Here is a 21,121-nt window from a genome sequence, read left to right as displayed (position 1 = left end):
TACATTGTATTCTTTAGTACGATGACTACTGATATCCATGAGTTTATATTTTTACAACACTAAGCACCCCACTTGTACTTTGTTCCCAACTTCTTTGTATATATATTCCTCGTATTATTATTAATTACTACTCACCTGTACCATACTAACATTTCTCATCCCATTACCACGCTTCACTTTATAAATTATTACAGTTAATGTTACAGTTAACATGTTTTAGGATTCGATAAAACTTATGTATGCTTTAATATGGTTGATGATGACCCCTAGGTGGGTCGAAACTAGTTCCATGTAATTTATAATATTGTAAATACATATTAGTATTGAATAGGTGGAAACCTTTACTGTGTTACTATTCATATGTTGATCTCGTAATCGCGCGTAGTCGCTTCCAGTGGACGAGCAGTCTTAGTGGTGAACAAGAAGAGGCCACAGAAGATCTTTCATCCAGATAATTTCATCTTTTAAAATATGCACCTGCGATGTTGAATGGTCCTTAGCCTACAAGAGAATTTTCTCGGATCAGTGCCAAAACATCACAATGGAAAAGGTGGAGAAATTCTTGGTTGACACACTGAGCATCACAATAAAAATGTTTCTGTATTATTTGTGTTACTTAATAGAGGTTTAAAGACAGATTCAATGTTAATTTTATTTAGTAACATTTGTTTCATTTTCAGGGCATGAGAGCAACAGGAAATTAGCTGCAACAATACACATTGTAATATACTCTGTGATTTACAGTGCATAACATTATTTTTAAATATTTGAAGAATTTTGATTTGATTATTTAATACTGTCAACATTCGAAAACAGTAGACTGTATAAATTATCTAGAGCAAGTATGACTATACGGAGTTATTTAATAAAACATTATTGTCTCTTATCATAACCACAAAGGTACCTCCGTGGTTCAGGCGGCAGCATGTCAGCCTCTCACCGCTGGGTTCTGTGGTTCAAATCCCGGTCACTTCATGTGTGATTTGTGCTGGACAAAGCAGAGGCGGGACAGATTTTTCTCCGGGTACTCCAGTTTTCCCTGTTATCTTTCATTCCAGCAACACTCTCCACTATCGTTTCATTTCATCTTTCAGTCATTAATCATTGCCCCAGAGGAGTGCGACAGGCTTCGGCAGCCAGTACAATTCCTATCCTTGCCACAAGATGGGGCTTCTTTCATTCCATCCCTGACCCGGTCACTGATTGGAAAACAGGTTGTAGGATTTTCATAACCACAAGTCATAATGAAAGGAATATACAAACATTTTTTCTAAATACGAAGGTGATCCCAAAAATAAGGTCTCCTATTTTTTAAAAAATAAATACATAGACCTGTTTATTTCTATAATGGTTTACATCATTTTAAAGCTTGAACATTTAGCTATTTTTCTACAAAATCACCATTTTGATTGATAAATTTTTGTAGATGCTGTAACAGTTTGTGTATGCCCATGTCATACCAGCTCACCGCCATGCTGCTCAGGAAGTTGTGAACCTCATCGTTCACCTTGTCGGTGGTGCTGAATCGCTTTCCAGTCAACTGTTCTTTCAACTTAGGGAACAAGTGATAGTCACTGGGCGCCAGGTCGGGACTGTAGGGTGGGTGGGTGATGATGTTCCACTGAAACTGTTGCAAGAGAGCAATAGTTTACCGGGTGACGTGCTGGCGAGCGTTGTCATGGAGAATGTTTACGCCCTTGCTCAGCATTCCTCTTCTCCGGTTCTGAATTGCCCGCCTGAGTTTTTTCAGGGCCTCACAGTACCTGTCAGCATTAATTGTGGTCCCAGCGGGCATAAGGTCGACCAACAATACCCCTTTTCATTCCCAAAACACAGTTGTCATGACTTTACCAGCAGACTGTGTTTGCTTGATTTTCCGCGGCTTTGGCGAAGAGGGATGTCGCCACTAGCCTGATTGTTGCTTAGTCTCGGGTGTAAAGTGGAATGCCCAGGTTTCGTCACCCATGATAATTGAGTCCAAAAAGTTGTCCTGTTCAGCTGCAAAGCGTTGAAGAAATGCGTGGGAAGAATCAACTCGTTGCCGCATGTGGTCTTCAGTCAGCATGCATGGCACCCATCTTGCGCACACCTTCCGGTATTTCAACTTTTCCATTAAAATTCTGTGAGCGGTGCTTCGGGAAACCTCAGGAACCAAAGTGCAGAGATCATCCAGGGTAATCCACCTATCTTCACGCATGATTTGCTCAACCTTCACGACTGTCTTGACAGAAATTGATGGTCTCCCGTTCCTTTTTTCATCGTGAATTTCAGTCTGACCGGCTGCAAACTCTACACCGCTTACAAACATTTTTGACATTCATGCACGACTCAGCATACACTTCGGTCAATTGGCGATAGATTTCGGTCGGTTCAGTACCTTTTGCATTCAGAAACCGAATAACTGCGCGCACTTCGCACTTAGCGGTAACATCCAACTGGAGCTCCATTCTCAACAACTGCCAAGCCAAGAGTGAGTGCCTCAGTGCGGCGTGTGCATGTTTATATGTGAGCGCGGGAAACACTCTTCACAATATTGTGACCAACAGCCAGAGTTCTGTATTTATAAAAAAAAAAAAGTAGGAGACCTTATTTTTAGGATTAACCTTGTATTTTGCACTTTGACATTGCATAAAAACCTGGGCCCTAGCGATGACTGTACACTTGGCTCGACTCCAGACAAGTCAGATAACCCGCACAATCAACTCACGTGACTGGTCCACACACTGTACTCTCAGCTCACGACTTGTAACTGACTACTCAACACTTGCCACAATAACACAGCGATTACGACCACCTATTTGTGGCGAGCCTGCTTTTATATACCCGGCATAAATTTCTAGTATCTTTGAGGTGTGGAATAGGAGCATTCTTGTGTTTTTCTTATAGAAAATCCACAGAAACACCAGACAAAAAGCTCCCTCAGGCCAGCCGGCAGCTCTCTGCCCTGGCTCACTCATCCCTTCCAGGAAATACCAAAAGCGGGGGGTGGGGTACAACAGGGCTGACAGTTGTATGACCCTGTAACAGTACAATATATGATTGTTTTTATAAGTAGATCTTTGGAGTTCCAGTGTTTCGGGTATGCTTAATCATTTTTAATCAAGACAGCTAATAAAAAAACTGGGTGAGTTTGCCGTGCGGTTGTGAGCTTGAACCCCACTGTCGGCAGCCTTGAAGATGGTTTTCCGTGGTTTCCCATTTTGACAACAGGCAAATGCTGGGGCTGTACCTTAATTAAGGCCACGGCCGCTTCCTTCCCATTCCTAGGCCTTTCCTGTCCCATCGTCGCCATAAGACCTATCTGTGTCAGTGCGACGTAAAGCAACTAGAAAAAAAAAGCTAATAAAAATGTCTTTTATTTCAGCATGGTATCGTTTGATTAGATTGTAAATTGCTACTACATTTTATGTGTATAATAGTAGTACTATAATACAGTATATTATGAGTATTTGGCAAACACTTTTTACAGTCCCATTGCTCAGGTTTTCTTCTTCTCAAGTGCTGATATTTTTCTATATTGTTACAGAGGGCCCACCGTCATCAGATAAATTACCTTTATTGGACTTGGATGATATTTGGATGTCTCCATCATTTCAAAACATTCAGCTTGAAGAAAAGGATTTACTAACAATGGTAATGATGCTCCTGTAACTCTTATGTCTTGTCTACATAAATCCCCAAAGTGGTGACATTTTCTGCAATATTTTGTTTTTATATTCTACTTCAAACAGAGTTAAAATATTAATGGACTGTTCTCAATAGTTGACTTTTTTTAAATTTGAAAGTACAACCTGAAAGAGCCAATTTCATGGTGTCATAGAATAGATAATTGTAAGTGCTGTGTAGGTGAAGAGTCTGTATGATAAAGTGAGGAGAAATTGTGAAAGACTACATGGGACATCCAATTTGTGAAGCCCTGAGCGAGTCGGCCATGTGGTTATGGTCGCGCAGCTGTGACCTTGCATTCGGGAGATAGTGGGTTCAAACACCACTTTCGGCAACTCTGAGGATGATTTTCCGTGGTAATGTGTGGCATGATGTTACCTAGCAACCGTGCAGGCTGTGATGTGAATTACACTGATCAACAAAAAATGACTTTCAGTGGATATCTGGATAACCAACACATGATCTAAGACAACTGAAACATCATCATCATCATCATCTGGAGCAGTTTCCAACCACAGGCTGGGTCTGCTTGGAACATAAGCCTCTCCGTCGTTTTCTGTCCATCCACCACTTTCTTCTCTCACTGTCGTCCAGTTCCCTCCTCTCGCCTCGATGCTCTTCTTTACACCTTTCAGCCTTCCGCCATCTGTCCCTCGGTCTTCCTCTAGGTCTCCTTCCCTTTCTAACATCTTTTTTGGTATCCTCACTTCTCTCATTCTCCCGGATGCAAGCTCACTGCCGTGTGCTCCTGACCGCACGGTCAACTCGCCCGGTCTCTCCCATTCTCTTAATAATATGTCCATACCACTACAGCCTTGATTTTTCTATCTTTTCCTGCAGTGTACCTCATTTACCATTTCCCGAATGTTCTCATTTCTTACTATGTCCATATGGTTTGCATATTTTGAATCAAGAAAGGAACTGAAACGTGTTGACTTAAAATGTGCAAACCATTTGTCTCTGTCACTCACCATTCTTGAGATTTACGACATCAAGCATTTACATATGTTTAACTCCTTCAGTGGCGGGTTCTGGCAGATCTCCTGTGCCAGAATGGTGAGGTTTTTTGGAGGAAGTTATTTATTTTTAGGAAGCAAGGAATGAGTACTAATTATTAAGGGGACACATTCATATATTATTCAAGGTTAAAAAAACTTACTTTACACTCTATTTACAATTTTTTGTACAGTAGGCCTGTGACATGGTTTCATAAAATAATGGTGTTTTGAAAATACTGTCCTGTGACCAATACATTTTTACTTCAGGATTTTGTGTTATTCCCACCAACAACGCTCAATGCAATAAAGTGCCGAATTTCATAAGAGTTTGTTTCTTTCCAAAACTGTGCCCTTGTATGTGGAGATTTATTTACAAGTTTTTCAGTGCACTTTTAGCATACAAATTTGTTTCGGTCACTATCAAATTTACAACTTTATCCGTTAGAAACAGTTCAAAACAGTCAATCGCACTCACCTCTAGTAATAATCCAACCCTAACACTAGGGTTTCCCCTAAACGGAATTGTATTAGGTCACACACTATCCCCAGGTTTACACTTTTTCCACACGAATGTATGTTCAACATCTCCTACCATCACCTCAGCTTCTGGCGTAATATCTTCTTCACTTTCACTAGAAATACTAAGAAGGTCATCATCCAACGAATCAAAGAATCATTATCACTATTATCAGAAATACTAATGTCACTTAGAGAGATTCATCTTCGATGTATTTCCATAGTTTGTCTTCAGACAAACAACTCTTCCGTTTTGTGCAGCCATTTCTGTTTACCTCGTCAGCTGATCAGAGATTGTATATGTCAAGTAGAGAAGATAAGGCATATATTAGGCCAGAGACTTCATGAATACAGCTAGAAACTCTCCCGCCATGTGTTGAGAATGCTGAAAATCAGATTACAGTACCCGAGAAGGTATTGGGCGATTGTGAAATGAACATTGCAGCTAAACGAGAATTTCTCGGGCAGTGATGTTATGGGTAAGCACGCGCCACCCGAGAATTTCTCGGGCGTGCCACTTAAGAGCCTAACATTGTATCGAGGAAAACAATTCGGGCAGAAGTTTCTCTAGAGTACTGATTACTACATGGAGTACTAATGAACATGGCTTTAGCTAAGATTCGTGCAAATGCAACACTTGGCATGTGTTGGATTTGTTTGTTACACAGCCGCACACATACCAAAACAGATCTGGTGAATTTATGCAACTTCTGGACCCGATAATGTCCACTGTCACTGACAGTAAAAACAAAAAAAGAAGAAGAAGCAAATGAAAATGTTTGGCTTTGCATGAAAGTAATGAAAAATAATGAAAATCAATTCTCAATCAATGCTGTTGCATGAAAAATGAAACTTTGTCACCATCTTCAAAATCTGATGTGATAGAGCAAAACTGATTTCAGATTTGAAATCAGCATGAAAAATTGCACTAGAAACAGTAAACATCATGTCAGATATCTACTCTTTGTAAATCAGTGTTATTGATGGATGGCCACGATTGAGAGACATATAAGAAGGCTCTTTTATCAAAGAGGCCTCCTCTCATCATACTCTACAAAGAAATTATTTCATTCATTGTAGTTCGTAGGCCCCGAGCCAGGTCCCCCTATAATACACCAGTGGCGATTCGTGTATGAAGGGCTTTTGGGCACCGCCCCGCCGCCTTTTGAAAAACATGTAACGTTATTTCATTCTGTAAATGATTACATAAAGAGATGGACAAATGTTTAATTCTTCATGAAAGTGTTATATGTGTTACAGTTATCCTTTAATGTGTTTTTTTTTTTTTGTGTTGATAATTGTTTACTTCTTGCCATGTTTCTATTGGCTGATGATGACATAAATATGTGTCAAAACTGGTCCCAAAACCAAATTTTGTGCAACTGTTTAGCATTGTATTGAATAAGTGGGACCTCTCTTTTTAACATTGTGATTCTCAGTTCAATATGGACTAATTATGAAGTTTTTAACTTTAAATAAAAATGTAGCGAAGACAAACTTAGCATACAAATACAATGTTATCTTTATTATTTCGGCTGTAAACATTTTACTTTTCCATTTTCAAGAAAATGGCAAAGGCTTTCAGACCGTGCCTGCCATCCAGCAAGCATGATTTTTTCTCTTTAGTCGTGAGGTGCTTGGACTGTGGCAGCAGAGCCCTGAGTAGGTCCCAACACACTGCTAGTGTGCAGGGTGCGGGAGGAGCCTGGCAGCACAATATGGGCTTGTCAGGGGAAGGAAGAGTGCAGGCGGGTGTAAGAGCTGAACGGTGGAGCCCTCAGCAACATTGCCAACCACTTTAAAATGTACCTAGCCCTTTTCCCCTATGTCTTATATTAATTGTTGTTAGAGATTAATTCCAAAGCATTTTACAAAACAATAAATTCCATTATGCCGACTATTTAATCAATTCAGTTCTATAAAGAAGCTAAAATATTCAAAACATAACCATAATGTGATGGCACTATTTGTAGGGTGGTCAAATAGTTAAATATGCTGTCATGCTTTGAAATTTGAGTAAGGAGATAGAAATTCGGAAGTGCACTGTTTATTTGTTTTCATGAATGTTGTTATTATCACTTGCGATTGTGATCAGTGAAACAGTGCAGTGCCATAGTAGTCAGGATTGCATTAGCTGTTAGCCTGTTAAATGTGTGTGCATAAATGCCTTTGTAGTGTAGCTAATTCATTAATTAATGCAGTGCAAGCACATTTCTATTTAGCCAGTGTCATCAGATTATTATTATTATTATTATTATTATTATTATTATTATTATTATTATTATTATTATTATTATTATTATTATTATTATTATTATTATTATTATTATTGAGTCTCCATGGCTCAGACAGCAGCGCGTCGGTCTCTCACCGCTGGATACTGTGGTTCAAATCCCGGTCACTCCATGTGGGATTTGTGCTGGACAAAGCGGAGGCGGGACAGGTTTTTCTCCGGGTACTCCGGTTTTCCCTGTCATCTTTCATTCCAGCAACACTCTCCATTCTCATCTCATAGCATCTATCAGTCATTAATAAATCACTTTGGGAGTGGCGACCCCATCGTACTAATAGCCTATATCTGCTTCATTCCATCCCTGACCCGGTCAAATGACTGGAAAACAGGTTGTAGGTTTTCATCATCATCATCATCATCGTCATCATCATCATCATCATCATTATTATTATTATTATTATTATTATTATTATTATTATTATTATTATTATTATTATTATTATTATTATTATTATTATTATTATTATTAAAGTATCGTGGTGCTGGTCAGTGAAAACTGGACCAATTGGGGAGGGGAAAGAGATGGCGGCACAGCCCTGCCAGAGTAAAATGTCACGAACTGCCACTGCAATACACTGAATCTTATACTTGTCAACTCCAAATTCCATACAGATATCTCTTGAAAATGATTCATTATATGCAAATAAATTTGTGTTTCTTCTTCTTCTTCTTTTGTTTTGGCCGACTATGGACCGATTCAGCTTCGTCTGTTTCTGGGCTTTAATCCTCATCCAGTTCTCCTTCAATCTTTCACTCTGCAATCTCCTCCTTTCTTCTGTCCAGGGCACTTGGGTACAAGATCTAACTTTTTCTTGAAACCTCTTCCTGGCCTTGATTCTCTACTTGTAAGTATTCCTATTATAAGAAATAAATTTCAGCCACTTATTGGCCATCTTCAGCCAAATAAAAATTAAACAAATTATGTGATAACTAAAACATATGTATACCAGACAAAGACAATGTTGCAGAAATAATTATAACATTCAAATATATTTGCCTTCTTCTTCTTTTATGACCGCATAGGATCACTTTAGTCAGTCGTTGTTCAGGTCTCTTTGAAGGGATTGTTTGGGCTTTGTGGTTCTCCCAGTACTTCTTCAGGCACTCCGATCTTTGTGCCCTTTCCTGGGTTGAAAATATGCGTGTTGTTGGTTTGTTTCCTGTAAGGGTAAAGTGGAGGTTTGTATTCTTCAGTTTTGTATTCAATTTTATCTTATTTGTGGTGTCTTCTGTTGTAAGGTCCATTGTCTTTGTCTAGTATACATATGTTTTAGTTATCACATAATCTGTTTAATTTTTATTTGGCTGAAGTTGGCCAATAAGTGGCTGAGACTAGTCCCAAGACTGATGTAATATTATTTACTTGATATATTAAAATATATATAATAACAAAAAATATGTCATAATATGATGTCTTTAAGTTGACTTAGGACCTCAGGCAAAGAAGTAAATCTCTAATGTCTGATGTAGAACAAGCACTGACTTGCTGTAGAAAGCAGGTAGGCCATCATCATTATTCCATGTCCGGTCAGTATTTCCTAAATGTAGCAACACTGGTGGCCTTGTTGTTCGCCTCGATCAGGTCCTGTATAGCGCAGGGTTGTTCTAGTAGAGGACAGATGAGCAGATCGTTCGGATCTTGTGTTACATCACACTCACAGGATGTGTTTCCATCAGCTGGAAGTATGCCCCATTTTTGCACGTTGGTCTTGCAAAGAGGGATGCCCACCTTAAGACAATTAAGTGATCTCCAAGTAGGGTAGGGCAGGTCATTTCCTGGAGCTAGCTCTTCCTTTGCAAGGGTAGCAGACGACAGCATGCTCTTCCACCTGGTGATGCGGTTAGACTCTGATGTTCCTACTAGTGGTTGAGTCCTGGTGATGAAGCTCTTTCTCGACTTCAGTCGACAGACTACAGCCTGCTGATCATGCAGTAGATGGCAAGAATCATTAGTCAGCTTCCTCCTCTCTGTATCAGCAGCAACAGCCCTTCTGGTAGTGGGGGGAGCTATTCCAACAATCGGGTAGAGTTTGTCAACTGGAGCTGGCTTCAGACATCCCGGCAAGATTCGTACGGTCTCATTGATTGCAATGTCAACCTGCTTGGTGTGAGTGGATGCACTCCACACAGGTGAAGTGTACTCTGCATGGGACGCACACAAAGCAAGAGCAGAGGTTCTCAGGACGCAAGGGCTCGCTCCCCAGGTGGTGGCTGTGAGCTTTCTCCGTGATCTAACTTTCAGCCTGGTGTTGTGGCAATTTTTCTTGAAGGACAGTCAAGAGTAACACCTAGATACACAGGTGTTGGGCAATGTTCAAGTCGTTTGCCTTGCCATGTAATATCCAGTTCCTGCCGAAATCCGCACACCTGAGTCTTGTTGGTATTTGGCTTTAGATGATTGCCTTCATAGTAAGAGCCAAGAGTATCTAGTGCAGAAGCCATCTTTCCCTCCACCTATTCAAATGTCTTTCCTTGGGCAGCCACTGCAGTATCGTTGGCATAGATGAAAAGCCTGGTATGTTCTGTTATGGGCTGATCATTAGTGTAAATATTAAAGAGTACAGGGGCTAGCACACTGCCTTGAGGTAAACCGTTCTTTTGTATGTGCCATCTGCTCTTCTTACCATGGAGAGAGACTTGGAATCTTCTATTTTGCAGGAGAATGCCAATAAGAGATGTTAGTTGACAAACATGTAAACACAGGAGTGGATAGGGAACAAGCACTGACTTGTTGTAGGAAGCAGGCAATGTAAATAGGCATTATTCAGTTGAATTATTCCTGCAACATAGTCTTTGTCTGGTATACACATGTTTTAGTTATCACATAATCTGTTTTATTTTTATTTGGCTGAAGATGGCCACTAAATGGCTGAAACTAGTCCCAAGACTGATGTAATATTATTTTATTTGATATATTGTATTGAAAAGGTGTCAATTTATTTCTTATAATTTCACTTCAATACAAAACAAAAATGAAATTTATAGCTTATAATTGTAAGCATCCCTGTTGCTGATTTCCGTTCCTTGTATTATCATTTCCTGCAGGTCCTTCATCACCTCCTTGTACTAGCACACTGCAGTTTTCCTGATCTCAAAAAATGTTATTATCTGATTGGTCAGTCTTCCCAGGTTCATTCTATAGATATGTCCGAAGAACATGACTCTCCTCTTCCGGATGGTATCTGAGATCTTTTCCATCTTGAGGTATCATTCTTGGTTTTCTTTCTTTCTGTATGAGCCATCCTCTGTTCTGTGGGGTCCCAGTATCTTGCTCAGAATCTTTCTCTCCACTAGTTCCAACTTCTTGACCAATCCTGTTTTTACCAGGTTCAAACTTTCAGCTGCATATAAAGCCTCTAGGCGGATCACTATCTGGTAGTGTCTGAGTTTTGCATTGATCAAGATATTCTTCTTTTTGTAAGTGTTTGTAGTTATATGCCAAGTTCATATTGATAAGAGTGTCTCTCTTTCTGACAGGTTATTGTCTATCCACTCCCCCAGATATTTGAATTTCTGCAATTTCTGAATCCTTTCTCTCTCAGCGGTCATCCATCTGGATGCTGTTTTGATGCTGATCATGTATTGTGTCTTCTCAAAGGAGATCCGTAGGCCTGCCTTACTTGCTTCTTCATGGAGTTGATCAATTTGGTTCTGTGCCTCCTCTATTGACTCTGACAGAACCACAATGTCATGTTTCATTTATTGAAAGACACATTTATGATCAGTGATTTTCCCAAAGGAACATTTGACACCATTTTTGGACTAGAGCAGTTCATTTGCAGTAATTAATATAAATCTTATAGCAAAGAGGTGTGGATGATATTCTCAAATATTTAGCAGTTACTTTTCCCTTTTATGTTTTCAGGTAGCATTTGAAGAGCTTTTTAACTTAGATGTGGATAGTTTGTTGCGAGAAGGATAAAGTGTGATGGCTTCTTCTGTGGTAAGTGCATATGAACATTTTTCAACTGTATATGTATGCAGTGATGTGGGAAAAGTACAAGAAAAAAGTCAATTGGCTTGGTTACAGTTACTTGAGTGCTCAATTATGATTACAAATTACTTTTTCAACAAGTAATTAGTAAAATTACAATTACATTACAAAACGTGAGTCTTAAAGAAATCACTGCGCTTTTTTTTTTTCCGCTTGGGGCAGGAATAATAAAAAGGCTTGCAAGGAAAAGGAATTTATTACTTCATTTTGTGAGGGGCATTTTTAGCATAGAGGCTATCACCACTAGATGAGACTAAGCATGATACACACTTTTATCGTCATCATCATCATCATCATCACTGGTGGTCTGCCTATCAGCAGGTCTTCGCATGAATTCTCCATGCTGTTCTGTCTTCAGCCATTTTTTTTGGTCTTCAAATAGCTTCTATTCACCTTTACACTGTCCACTAACTGATACCTCTTCCTTCCTCTCTTCAGTTTCCCTTGTATCTTCCCTTCCAATGCTTCAGTTATTTAACAATTTTGTTGCAAGCAGTGGCCTAACCAATTTTTCTTCCTTCTTTGAATGCATTCCAATATCATTCTCCTTCCTTCACCCACTCTTTTTAATACCTCCTCACTCCTTACTCTTTCCTGCCAGCTGATTTTCTCCATCTTCCACCAGATCCACATTTCAAATTCTTCTAGTCTTCTTTCTTCCTCTTTTCTCAACGTCCAAGTCTCGGCCCTATAAAGCGCAACACTCCACACAAAGCACTTCACTAATCTCTTCTTAAGGTCCCTATTTCGAGGCCCACTCAACAGTATCTTTTGTTTCATAAATGCTTCCTTGGCCATTGCAATTCTAGTCTTCACTTCGGCCAAGCCATAAAGGTCACTTCTTATTATGCTTCCCAAATATTTGAATTTAAACACTTGTTTGATCTCCTCTCCTGAAAGTATTATTTTAGCTCTTGACATCTTCTTTGACCCCATGATCATTGCCTTGGTCATTTTCCTATTAATTTTCTTGCCTAACTTCTTACAGGATCTGTTCAGTTTTTCCAACATAGCATTCATCATTTTCTCAGTTTCTGCTAGAACCGCCATGTAATCTGCAAATCGAATGTATTCAATTCCTTTTCCTCCAACTCCCATACATACTTTGGAACACACAATTCTATGGAAAGAAAATATTTTAAGAAATGCTACTAGTTTAACATTCTAAATCCAGCATAATTACATACAATATAAGTATATCCAGTGCTTAACACCACGGCTTACAGTACAATAAGTTGAGCTTACTACTAGCTTAACATTACAAAACTGTCATATACAAATTCACACAAACCTTAAGCATTTCAAAATTTTACCTATTACTTACAATAGATTGAGCAGTCCAGTTACAATACGTTCATATACAAATTCACACATACCTTAAATAATTCTGATGCCTTAATACTACAATTCACAGTGGATTGAGTGTTACATCAAAATATGACACCATTACATAGAAAATTACATACAATTTCCAGAGTGCTGGAGTCTATTCTTGAAGCATCATACATTTTTGGGAAAAAGCTCTAAAACAGCTGCAGTTCCAGTCATCAATTCTCTCATTTACAAATTTTCTGCGATCTACCTTTCAGCCTGAGTGAGGGCGCCAACCTTTTAGTAGGTAGGTAATAGGGTTGGGCACTATGTCCCTGTTTCGGCACACTGTGCCGGTGCACAGTTATGTTCCGCTGTGCCGGAACACGGAGCGTCAGTTGTTCCGAAACATTGTCAAGCGAGACCGAGACAGTGACTCGCTACCCCATCAGAAGCGCCACTATGCACTGCCCTTCGCCTACTAGCTCACTCTATTACAGACCTATTTAAAATAGTTTTACTTGAATCCGCCTTGTCAATACACCTTATAATGAAAGAAAACTAGAGTGTTCCGTGTTCCGTCGTATCCTCTTTGTTCTGCGGGTTCCTTTGCACCGGCAGCTGGCCTTCGGTCCATGCGGATAACTTAATACCTTCTGTTTTGTAAGAGCGTTGAAGCCTAGTAATATATTCCGTATGAAAGACGGTGAACTTTGCATAATGTCGCACCGGAGTCCTGTTTAGGACTTTTTTTACTAGAATAAAACCGGACAATTAAAATGCAATTTATGTTCTTCTATTTTGTCTGCAAAGGGATCTTCAACCTTCACAATGACGAGACATTTCCAACTTAAACGTCCCACAATTATTATTTTTGTGTTATGCTTGTATAGTTTTATTTTTAATCTCCTGTTCCGCTTGTGTATAATATTTAATTTTTATCTTCGTGTTTTTACTTGTATGAGTTAATTTTTATTTTCGTGTTCTGCTTGTATAGGCCTTGTTTTATTTTTAATATCCTGTTCCGCTTGTATATAGTGTTCAATTTTTATCTTCGTGTTTTGCTTGTATAGGTTACTTTTTTATTTTCGTGTTCTGCTTGTATATTATGTACGTAAATAGAGTACTGACGAATGTTTCTTCAACTGTGCAAGTATATTTTTAATTGGTGAAAATAACATTGTGTAGGCATTATACATGGGAACATGGCATATAACAGTGTTCGTTTCCTTCAAACCCCCAGCATCCCCCACCGAAGTTTCTCTATCATACTTGTCACATTACTTCTAGGATTGGAATCGTTACGCACCAACATAACTTTTCCTCCTCCCCATGAACTTGGTTGTTCATGACACCACCAGGAAGATTTCCTTTTACATTGCCGAATCCAGTTGAGCTACCGTACTCCTATATTCCATGCATGTTGGAAAGAACTTTCGTGTTCTGAATGTTTTCTTTCAAGTGTTTAAGATCTGTTACTCCAGCTTTCGTCCAAGTCAAGTTTGAATAACATGCATGGAAAACAACAAAAGATCATTATTTAACTCCCAGTCACACAAGCATTCATATTCTCTATACACCCCCTTGCTGGGATTTATGCTGGTATTCGCACCCTTTATATTGCCTCTCTTGTTCTCATTTTAGATGAACTGCTATACCCACACTGTATATGACAGATTTAATTTTGACTACATCACACTAAACACATAACATGCTTCTCAGACGACAGATTTGCAACTTGCATTTGAAACATATATTGGACTCAGTGCGATAAGTAGTCGTGTATTTCCGTTAGTAGGGGCTGGCTTCGTCGGTGCCCAAATTTCCCATTCTGTGCATGTTAAGAAATAGTAGGTTCTACGAAGGTGTGAAACAAACTTACCCAAGAAAGAGTCTTAAGAGAAAGGCAGAGGCTCGGCGTGACTGACTAGCAAGCCAGAGGAAGCAAACTACACGTCACATGAAAACATTGCCCTGCTAGCTGCATGCTCCTTTTTTTCCATTCTCTTGTCTCGTCTACCTCACAACAGCGTTTGCTTTTCATATTTAATAATTACAGAACCCCAACTTCACAATTTTACATCATTATAATTTCGGCTCCTTGGTGATGCAAGGATCTAAGGGAACAGCAGGGAACATATTGAGTTTGATGAATAATGTACCAGTTCAATAATCAGCATCACCACCACCATTTCTCTTTATTCGGCTTATTCAGCCGAGTTGGGGTATTTATGGTACTTCTCTGCCTTCCTCTCTCCTTCCACCATTCTTCTTCTGTAATTCTGTTCTATTTCAGGTTCCTTCTTCTTCTACTCGTCTTCATCAATTCCATCCATTTTGCTGGGATGACAGATGAACGGAGAGAAGCCAGCTGTCAACTGCGACATGTGATTACAAGTTTTGCATTACACAGTTTCCATCATGAGTTGTGTGCCACCAAAGGATTTCACTGTCCAAGTGAAGATTGTGTGTGTGTGAACTGTGCAGTAATCAGGGTGCTAATGTCTGCAAGAAGAGACCAATATCACTAAAATAATTAATTATGCACTGGATAACAGATACAGTACAACCCCTGTTTATCAAAGTAAATGGGAGGAAGCCATTCTTTATAACAATTGTTTTTGGTTAAGTCATGAAGATCTATTACTATATTTTGTAAAACCTAATTACAGTATGTAATTCTGAAATCACGGGAGTAGAACCAGCTTTTGGATGGTTAGGCCGTATGCATTTGCAGAGTTTCACCCAGATATGGCATTTGGGCTCATCACTTAGATTGGCACGCTCCTCCAAGACTCCATGGCTGTGAAAGCCATTTTTGGAATAATTCTGAAATGTTTTGATGGCCAAACAAATTCAAAATTCTCTTTGTAGGTTTCAGTAATGTTTTTCATTGAAGTTCAAACTAAAGCTCATCAGTATAGCAATACATATTTAGTATGAAATACTCATTCAAAACACTTGGTAATTTTTGTTTATTTTCTTGCGTCCCTCCCAACATTTTCGAGCAACAATGTCCTGCCATTTCTTCATTTGAAGGATGTCAGCCGGTATTGACTCACTACATCGTTCAACAAATCCTAAACCTGCGGCCCCGCTGAATTAGACGGGTGAGGAAAACTGTACTGTTGTCAGATATGGGAATGGCGAAGCGACAGATGGTTGACAGTCGTTTACCTGTGAGCACGGACTGGCAATGCTGACCATACATTGCTGCCTAGTCGAAGCCGGTCCGCTCCAAATCCAAATAACCTTTAAATTTCTCTTTTCTATATTATCATCATCATTTTCATTTCCCGTTTTCCAGCTTTCCGGATCGGGTTGTGAATCAAGGTCCTCCATCGCTGTATGTCTTTCCACCACTCTTCTCCATGTTTAAGTGCATCTTCTGGTTTTCATCCCGTCTTCTCTATGCACTCCCACACTGAATCTGTCCACCTCTTTCAGGGTCTTCCTCGTGTTTTTTTTTTTTTTTTTTTTTTTTTTTTTTTTTTTTTTTTTTTTTTTTTGACACACTCTCTTCTCCCATTCTCATCATATGTCCATACCACTTTAGCTTTGTTGTTTCTGTCCTGTCTTGAAGTTTCAAGATTCCTGTCCTTTTCCTTATCTCTTCATTTCGAATTCTATCCTTTCTGGTCTTGCCCTCGATACCGCTTAGGAATTTCCTCCCTGCTACCTGTATTCTACTCTCCTCTCGTTTTGTTGTAGTCCACGATCCAACTGCATAGGTTAGTATGGGTTCATAATAGGTTGAATATAATACTTCCTTAAATTTCTTCGGGACATCTTGGTTCCACAAAATACCCCTTACACTCTGGTAGAAGCTGTTTGCTTGTTGTATTCTTTTCCCAATTTCCTTAGTTATCTTTCCAACTTCTGTGATCACACTTCCCAAGTACTTGAAACTTTTAACCACTTCCAGAATTTTACCATTCAGTTTTATCTTTCCTCTTCCTTCCTTCCCCTTGTCATCACTATTGTTTTACTTTTCTCTGTGCTTACTTTCATCCTAAATTTTTCTCTCTCTTGATTTCATACATCTACTTGTTTTTGCACTTCCGTTTCATCCTCACCCCATATCACTATATCATCTGCAAACAACATGGCTTTTGTTGCCTGTCTTCCAAACTCTGTTTAATGTTCTTATGAATTTCATCCATGACTATGATGAATAGTATGGGGGATAGTACACTTCCCTGTCAGATACCAGTTTCAAATTTAAACCCTTTGGTTTTTTCTCTACTAGTCTTCACACTACTAACACAATTTTTGTACATAGCTTGTATCATTTGCACTTCCACTCAGTTAACTTGTTTATTCCTTAATGTGTCCCATACCAACTGTCTAGGCACATTGTCATTAGGTTTCTCAATGCCATTAAATGTCATCACTATATTTTCTATATTACACAGTCCAATACATAGTATTCAAATATTTAAAGTTATGTTGTAAACCATCTATATATATAAAATAAGAGTTTTGTCTGTACATTGCTCAGAATTTGAAAATAATGGTATTTCTGTATCGGTCATGTCCATAGTAACAAGAAAATGTACTTTTTGCTTTTCCGTAATTTCTGTCTGTCTCTCTGTCTGTCTGTCTGTCTGTCTGTCTGTCTGTCTGTCTGTCTGTCTGTCTGTCTGTCTGTCTGTATGTATGTACACGCATCACGAGAAAATGGTTGAAGAGAATTTAATGAAAATCGGTATGTGAAGTCGGGGGATGAGCCTCTACAATCTAGGCTATAAATCATTTTACTCACTCTGAGTGAAATGGTAGTTTAGGGGAAGGCCTAAAATTGAATTCTCAACAATTTATGTTAATAGTGGTCTAATGAAAATCGGTATGTGAAGTCGGGGGATGAGCCTCTACAATCTAGGCTATAAATCATTTTACTCACTCTGAGTGAAATGATAGTTTAGGGGAAGGCCTAAAATTGAATTCTCAACTATTTATATTAATAGTGGTCTAATGAAAATCGGTATGTGAAGTCGGGGGATGAGCCTCTACAATCTAGGCTATAAATCATTTTACTCACGCTGAGTGAAATGGTAGTTTAGGGGAAGGTCTAAAATTAAATTCTCAACTATTTATGTTATTAGTGGTCCTATTTTAAAGAAAATGGGTATGCAGAGTTGAAGAACAAGTTGCTATAATCTAGGCTGTCAATAATTGTATTCACGCTGAGAAAAATAGTAGTTTAGGGGAACGCCTAAAATTTAATTCTCAAATATTGTTGTTATTAGTAGTCCTATCTTAATGAAAATCGGTATGCAATGTCAGGAAATAAGTCGCTATAGTCTAGGCTGTAAATTATTTTATTCACGCTGAGTGAAATGGTAGTTTAGGGGAAGGCCTAAAATGTAATTCTCAAATATTTCTTATTAGAGGTGTAATCGATGAATGCTACATAACTAAGGTTATATAGTATAAAATTTCCTATCATTCATGTCTTATACATTGTTACCGTACTGGCTAAGATCACAAAGATATTCGTGATTTGGATTTTTGTAACTAAGTCCATATCAGCGCCGAGTAACGAGAAAATAGGTAAACAGTATTTAATGAAAATCGGTATGTTAAGTCGGAGAATAAGAAACTACAGTTTACGGTATAAAATATTTTACAAATCGCAGAGTCGAAAGAAAACTAAATGTGAAGGCCTACAATATAGAAAGCTCATAACATTGATCAACAATACCATTACATTGACCATTGTTTGTCGTGACGTGCTTTGTGTCTTCTGTTTCCCCTCATCTCCGGTAGATAGGATTACTGCTATGTACAGAGTATGTTTTATTTGATTTACGTCACACCGACATAGATAGGTTTTATGGCGACGATGGGATAGGAAAGGGCTAGGAGTGCCTTAGGCCTTAATTAAGGTACAGGCCCAGCATTTGACTGGTGTGAAAGTGGGAAACCACAGAATACCATCTTCAGCACTGCCGACAATGGGGTTCGAATGCAAGCTCACAGCTGCGCACCGCTAACCACACGGTCAACTCGCCCAGTCGTACAGAGTGTAACAGCCTGCCTGAATATTGATGGGAAGTAGTTGGGGAGTTAGATAACCTTCTTCTTTAGCATGCCATTCCCCTGATTTATAAATTTTCTGATACTACTGGTACGTAACACACTGGATCATCATAGCATTCGGGCTATTCAATCCCTACCCTGAGGCACTGATTGGAATGAACAGTGTGCATATTTAACGGAATAATGTCAGATGAGTGTTCATGGCAATCTGCGGCCTGGTCATCTCAGCTCTGGAACTTTGGACCGCAATCTAACCGCAGCACTGTTCGTTAAAAGTGATAAAACGTGCGGCTTTCCATTTGATCGAGTATTTTACATGATAGCATTGCTTTTAATCGCTACATTCATACTTACGTTTTTGTAATGACCTATGTTGATTTCAGTTAGAAAAACCACAAAATCAGTCTTTCTGAGAATCCCGTAGCGAAGCACGGGTATATCAGCTAGTAAACAAATAAAAATATGTTAATAAAACTGGTATAAATTAATACGTAATCCGAAAGTGCTTACCGTGTCCGGTGCTGGCATGCACAAACTTAACAACCTAGCTAGCGACATTTATATGGCCACTTTTCGGGCCATTTTCCAGGAAAACTAAGAACCACGGAAACATGTCTCGGATAAAAAATTTAAGTTAGACGATTTTCTACATTTTCCCCCACAGACAACATTTTATTGGCTGAAGAAACAAAAACGTGGCCGCTTATTCAAAATGTCAATACATGATATTTGCGAATTTAAATGTAATTGTTCAGGTTTTTATTCTTAATAATTATCGGAAATAGTTTGTATGGAAATTAGTTATCCCACTGAAATCAGCAGTCTTTCCTGAAGCTTGTAGTATAATTTGTTTTGTTACATTGTAGGAGATAACGTCAGAAACTTGCTTTGCACTCCGAAATGATGTGTTCAGTTAGACATTTCTTTGCCATCTGCTACATAACCTTGGCATCTGACCCGCCTTATTTGGTGGCCGCGACAATAAGGAACCTAAAATAACAACAACACATGTACGTACAATAGTTTCTGTGTTGCTTTGAAAGGAAAACTATTAATGTACAGTATAGAGAGTAGGTTACAGCTGTTGAAATGGAAACATTTAATTTTAAAAATTTAAAAAGCAGGGAATTAAATATTGTAGTAGGTCGGGTATTCACCCCTGCACTAACCATAGTCCAGCACGCTCTTGACCTTGCTATTATTCCCATGCAGTACAGTGTGTGTTTATCAGATTTATGATTTTGAGGCCATTTCGGATAACCCGGTTTTTATTGTACTATATTATCTCCTTTTTCTTTTTTTCTATTGCAAACTGCTTTACGTCGCATCGACACAAGTAGGTCTTATGGTGACGATAGGATAGGAAAGGACTAGGAGTGGGAAGGAAGCATCCATGGCCTTAATTAAGGTACAGCACCAGCATTTGCCTGGTCTGAAAATGGGAAACCACGGAAAACCATCTTCAGGGCTGCTGACAGTGGGGTTCGAACCCACTGTCTCCTGAATACTGGATACTGGCTGCACTTAAGTGACTGCAGCTATCGAGCTCAGTCTCTTCTTCTTTTATGAGCGCATAGGATCACTTTAGTCAGTCCATCGTTCAGGTCTCTTTGAAGGGATTGTTTGGGCTTTGCGGTCCTCCCAGTGCTTCTTCAGACGCTCTGGTCGTTGTGCCCTTTCCTCGGTTTAAAATATGCGTGTTATTGGTTTGTTTTGCGTAAGGGTAAAGCGGAGGTTTGTATTCTTCAGTTTTATATTAAATTTTATCTTGTGGTATCTTCTGTTGTAAGGCCTATTTCCTTCAGATCCTCTCATACTTCTCTGATCCATTTACATCCTGTTGTAGTATTTTTTGAGGCGAGATTGTGTTGTACTAGCTGTTTCAGAAGCCTCGGATCCTGCATCCTCGTGATATGTCCAAAGAATCCCAATCTCCTCTTATGCGTAGTATCTGTAATGGGTTCTAGCTCTTTGTACACGACTTTGTTAGGTATTATCCACCACTGTTCATCTTTCTGGTATTTTTTGTTGATGCAGGTTCTTCGAATCCTCCTTTCAATTTTCTGAAGTCTGTCAGTCTTTGATTGTTTATTCAGGTGGAAAAAGTGTTTCTGCTGCATATGTAGCTTCCGGTTTTATAACTGTGTTGTAGTGTTTTATTTTTTCATTTATTGATAGACATTTCTTTTCATAGATAACCAATGTTAATTTTTGTGCTTTAGTTAATCTACTTGTTCTTGTTTGGATTGAGATTTTTTTCATTTAGGTTGTGTGTTATTACTTCTCCAAGATATTTAAATT

At 38.9% G+C, this 21,121-nt stretch overlaps 1 protein-coding gene across 6 annotated transcripts in view; it reads left to right on the top strand.

Annotated features, from left to right (window-relative positions):
- The window catches only part of LOC136884316 (THAP domain-containing protein 6), a 73,048-nt gene extending 55,810 nt beyond the window's left edge, over window positions 1–17,238 (top strand). For 3 of the 6 annotated variants that reach the window (XR_010861351.2, XR_010861350.2, XM_067156404.2), the window contains 3 exons: window positions 3,527–3,633; window positions 11,339–11,416; window positions 15,075–17,238. Coding sequence is in view for 4 of the 6 variants with exons in the window: in XM_067156404.2 (XP_067012505.1) it covers window positions 3,527–3,633; window positions 11,339–11,395 (164 nt within the window). In the remaining 2 variants the exon portion in view is untranslated. The remainder of the gene's footprint in view (window positions 1–3,526; window positions 3,634–11,338; window positions 11,417–15,074) is intronic. The other 3 variants (XM_067156400.2, XM_067156399.2, XM_067156403.2) reach the window with 1 other exon arrangement.
- Window positions 17,239–21,121: the final 3,883 nt, after the last annotated feature.

Source organism: Anabrus simplex, chromosome 12, assembly GCF_040414725.1.
Source record: "Anabrus simplex isolate iqAnaSimp1 chromosome 12, ASM4041472v1, whole genome shotgun sequence".
Taxonomy (NCBI): Eukaryota; Metazoa; Arthropoda; class Insecta; order Orthoptera; family Tettigoniidae; genus Anabrus; species Anabrus simplex.
This window is presented reverse-complemented; position numbering and strand designations above follow the sequence as displayed.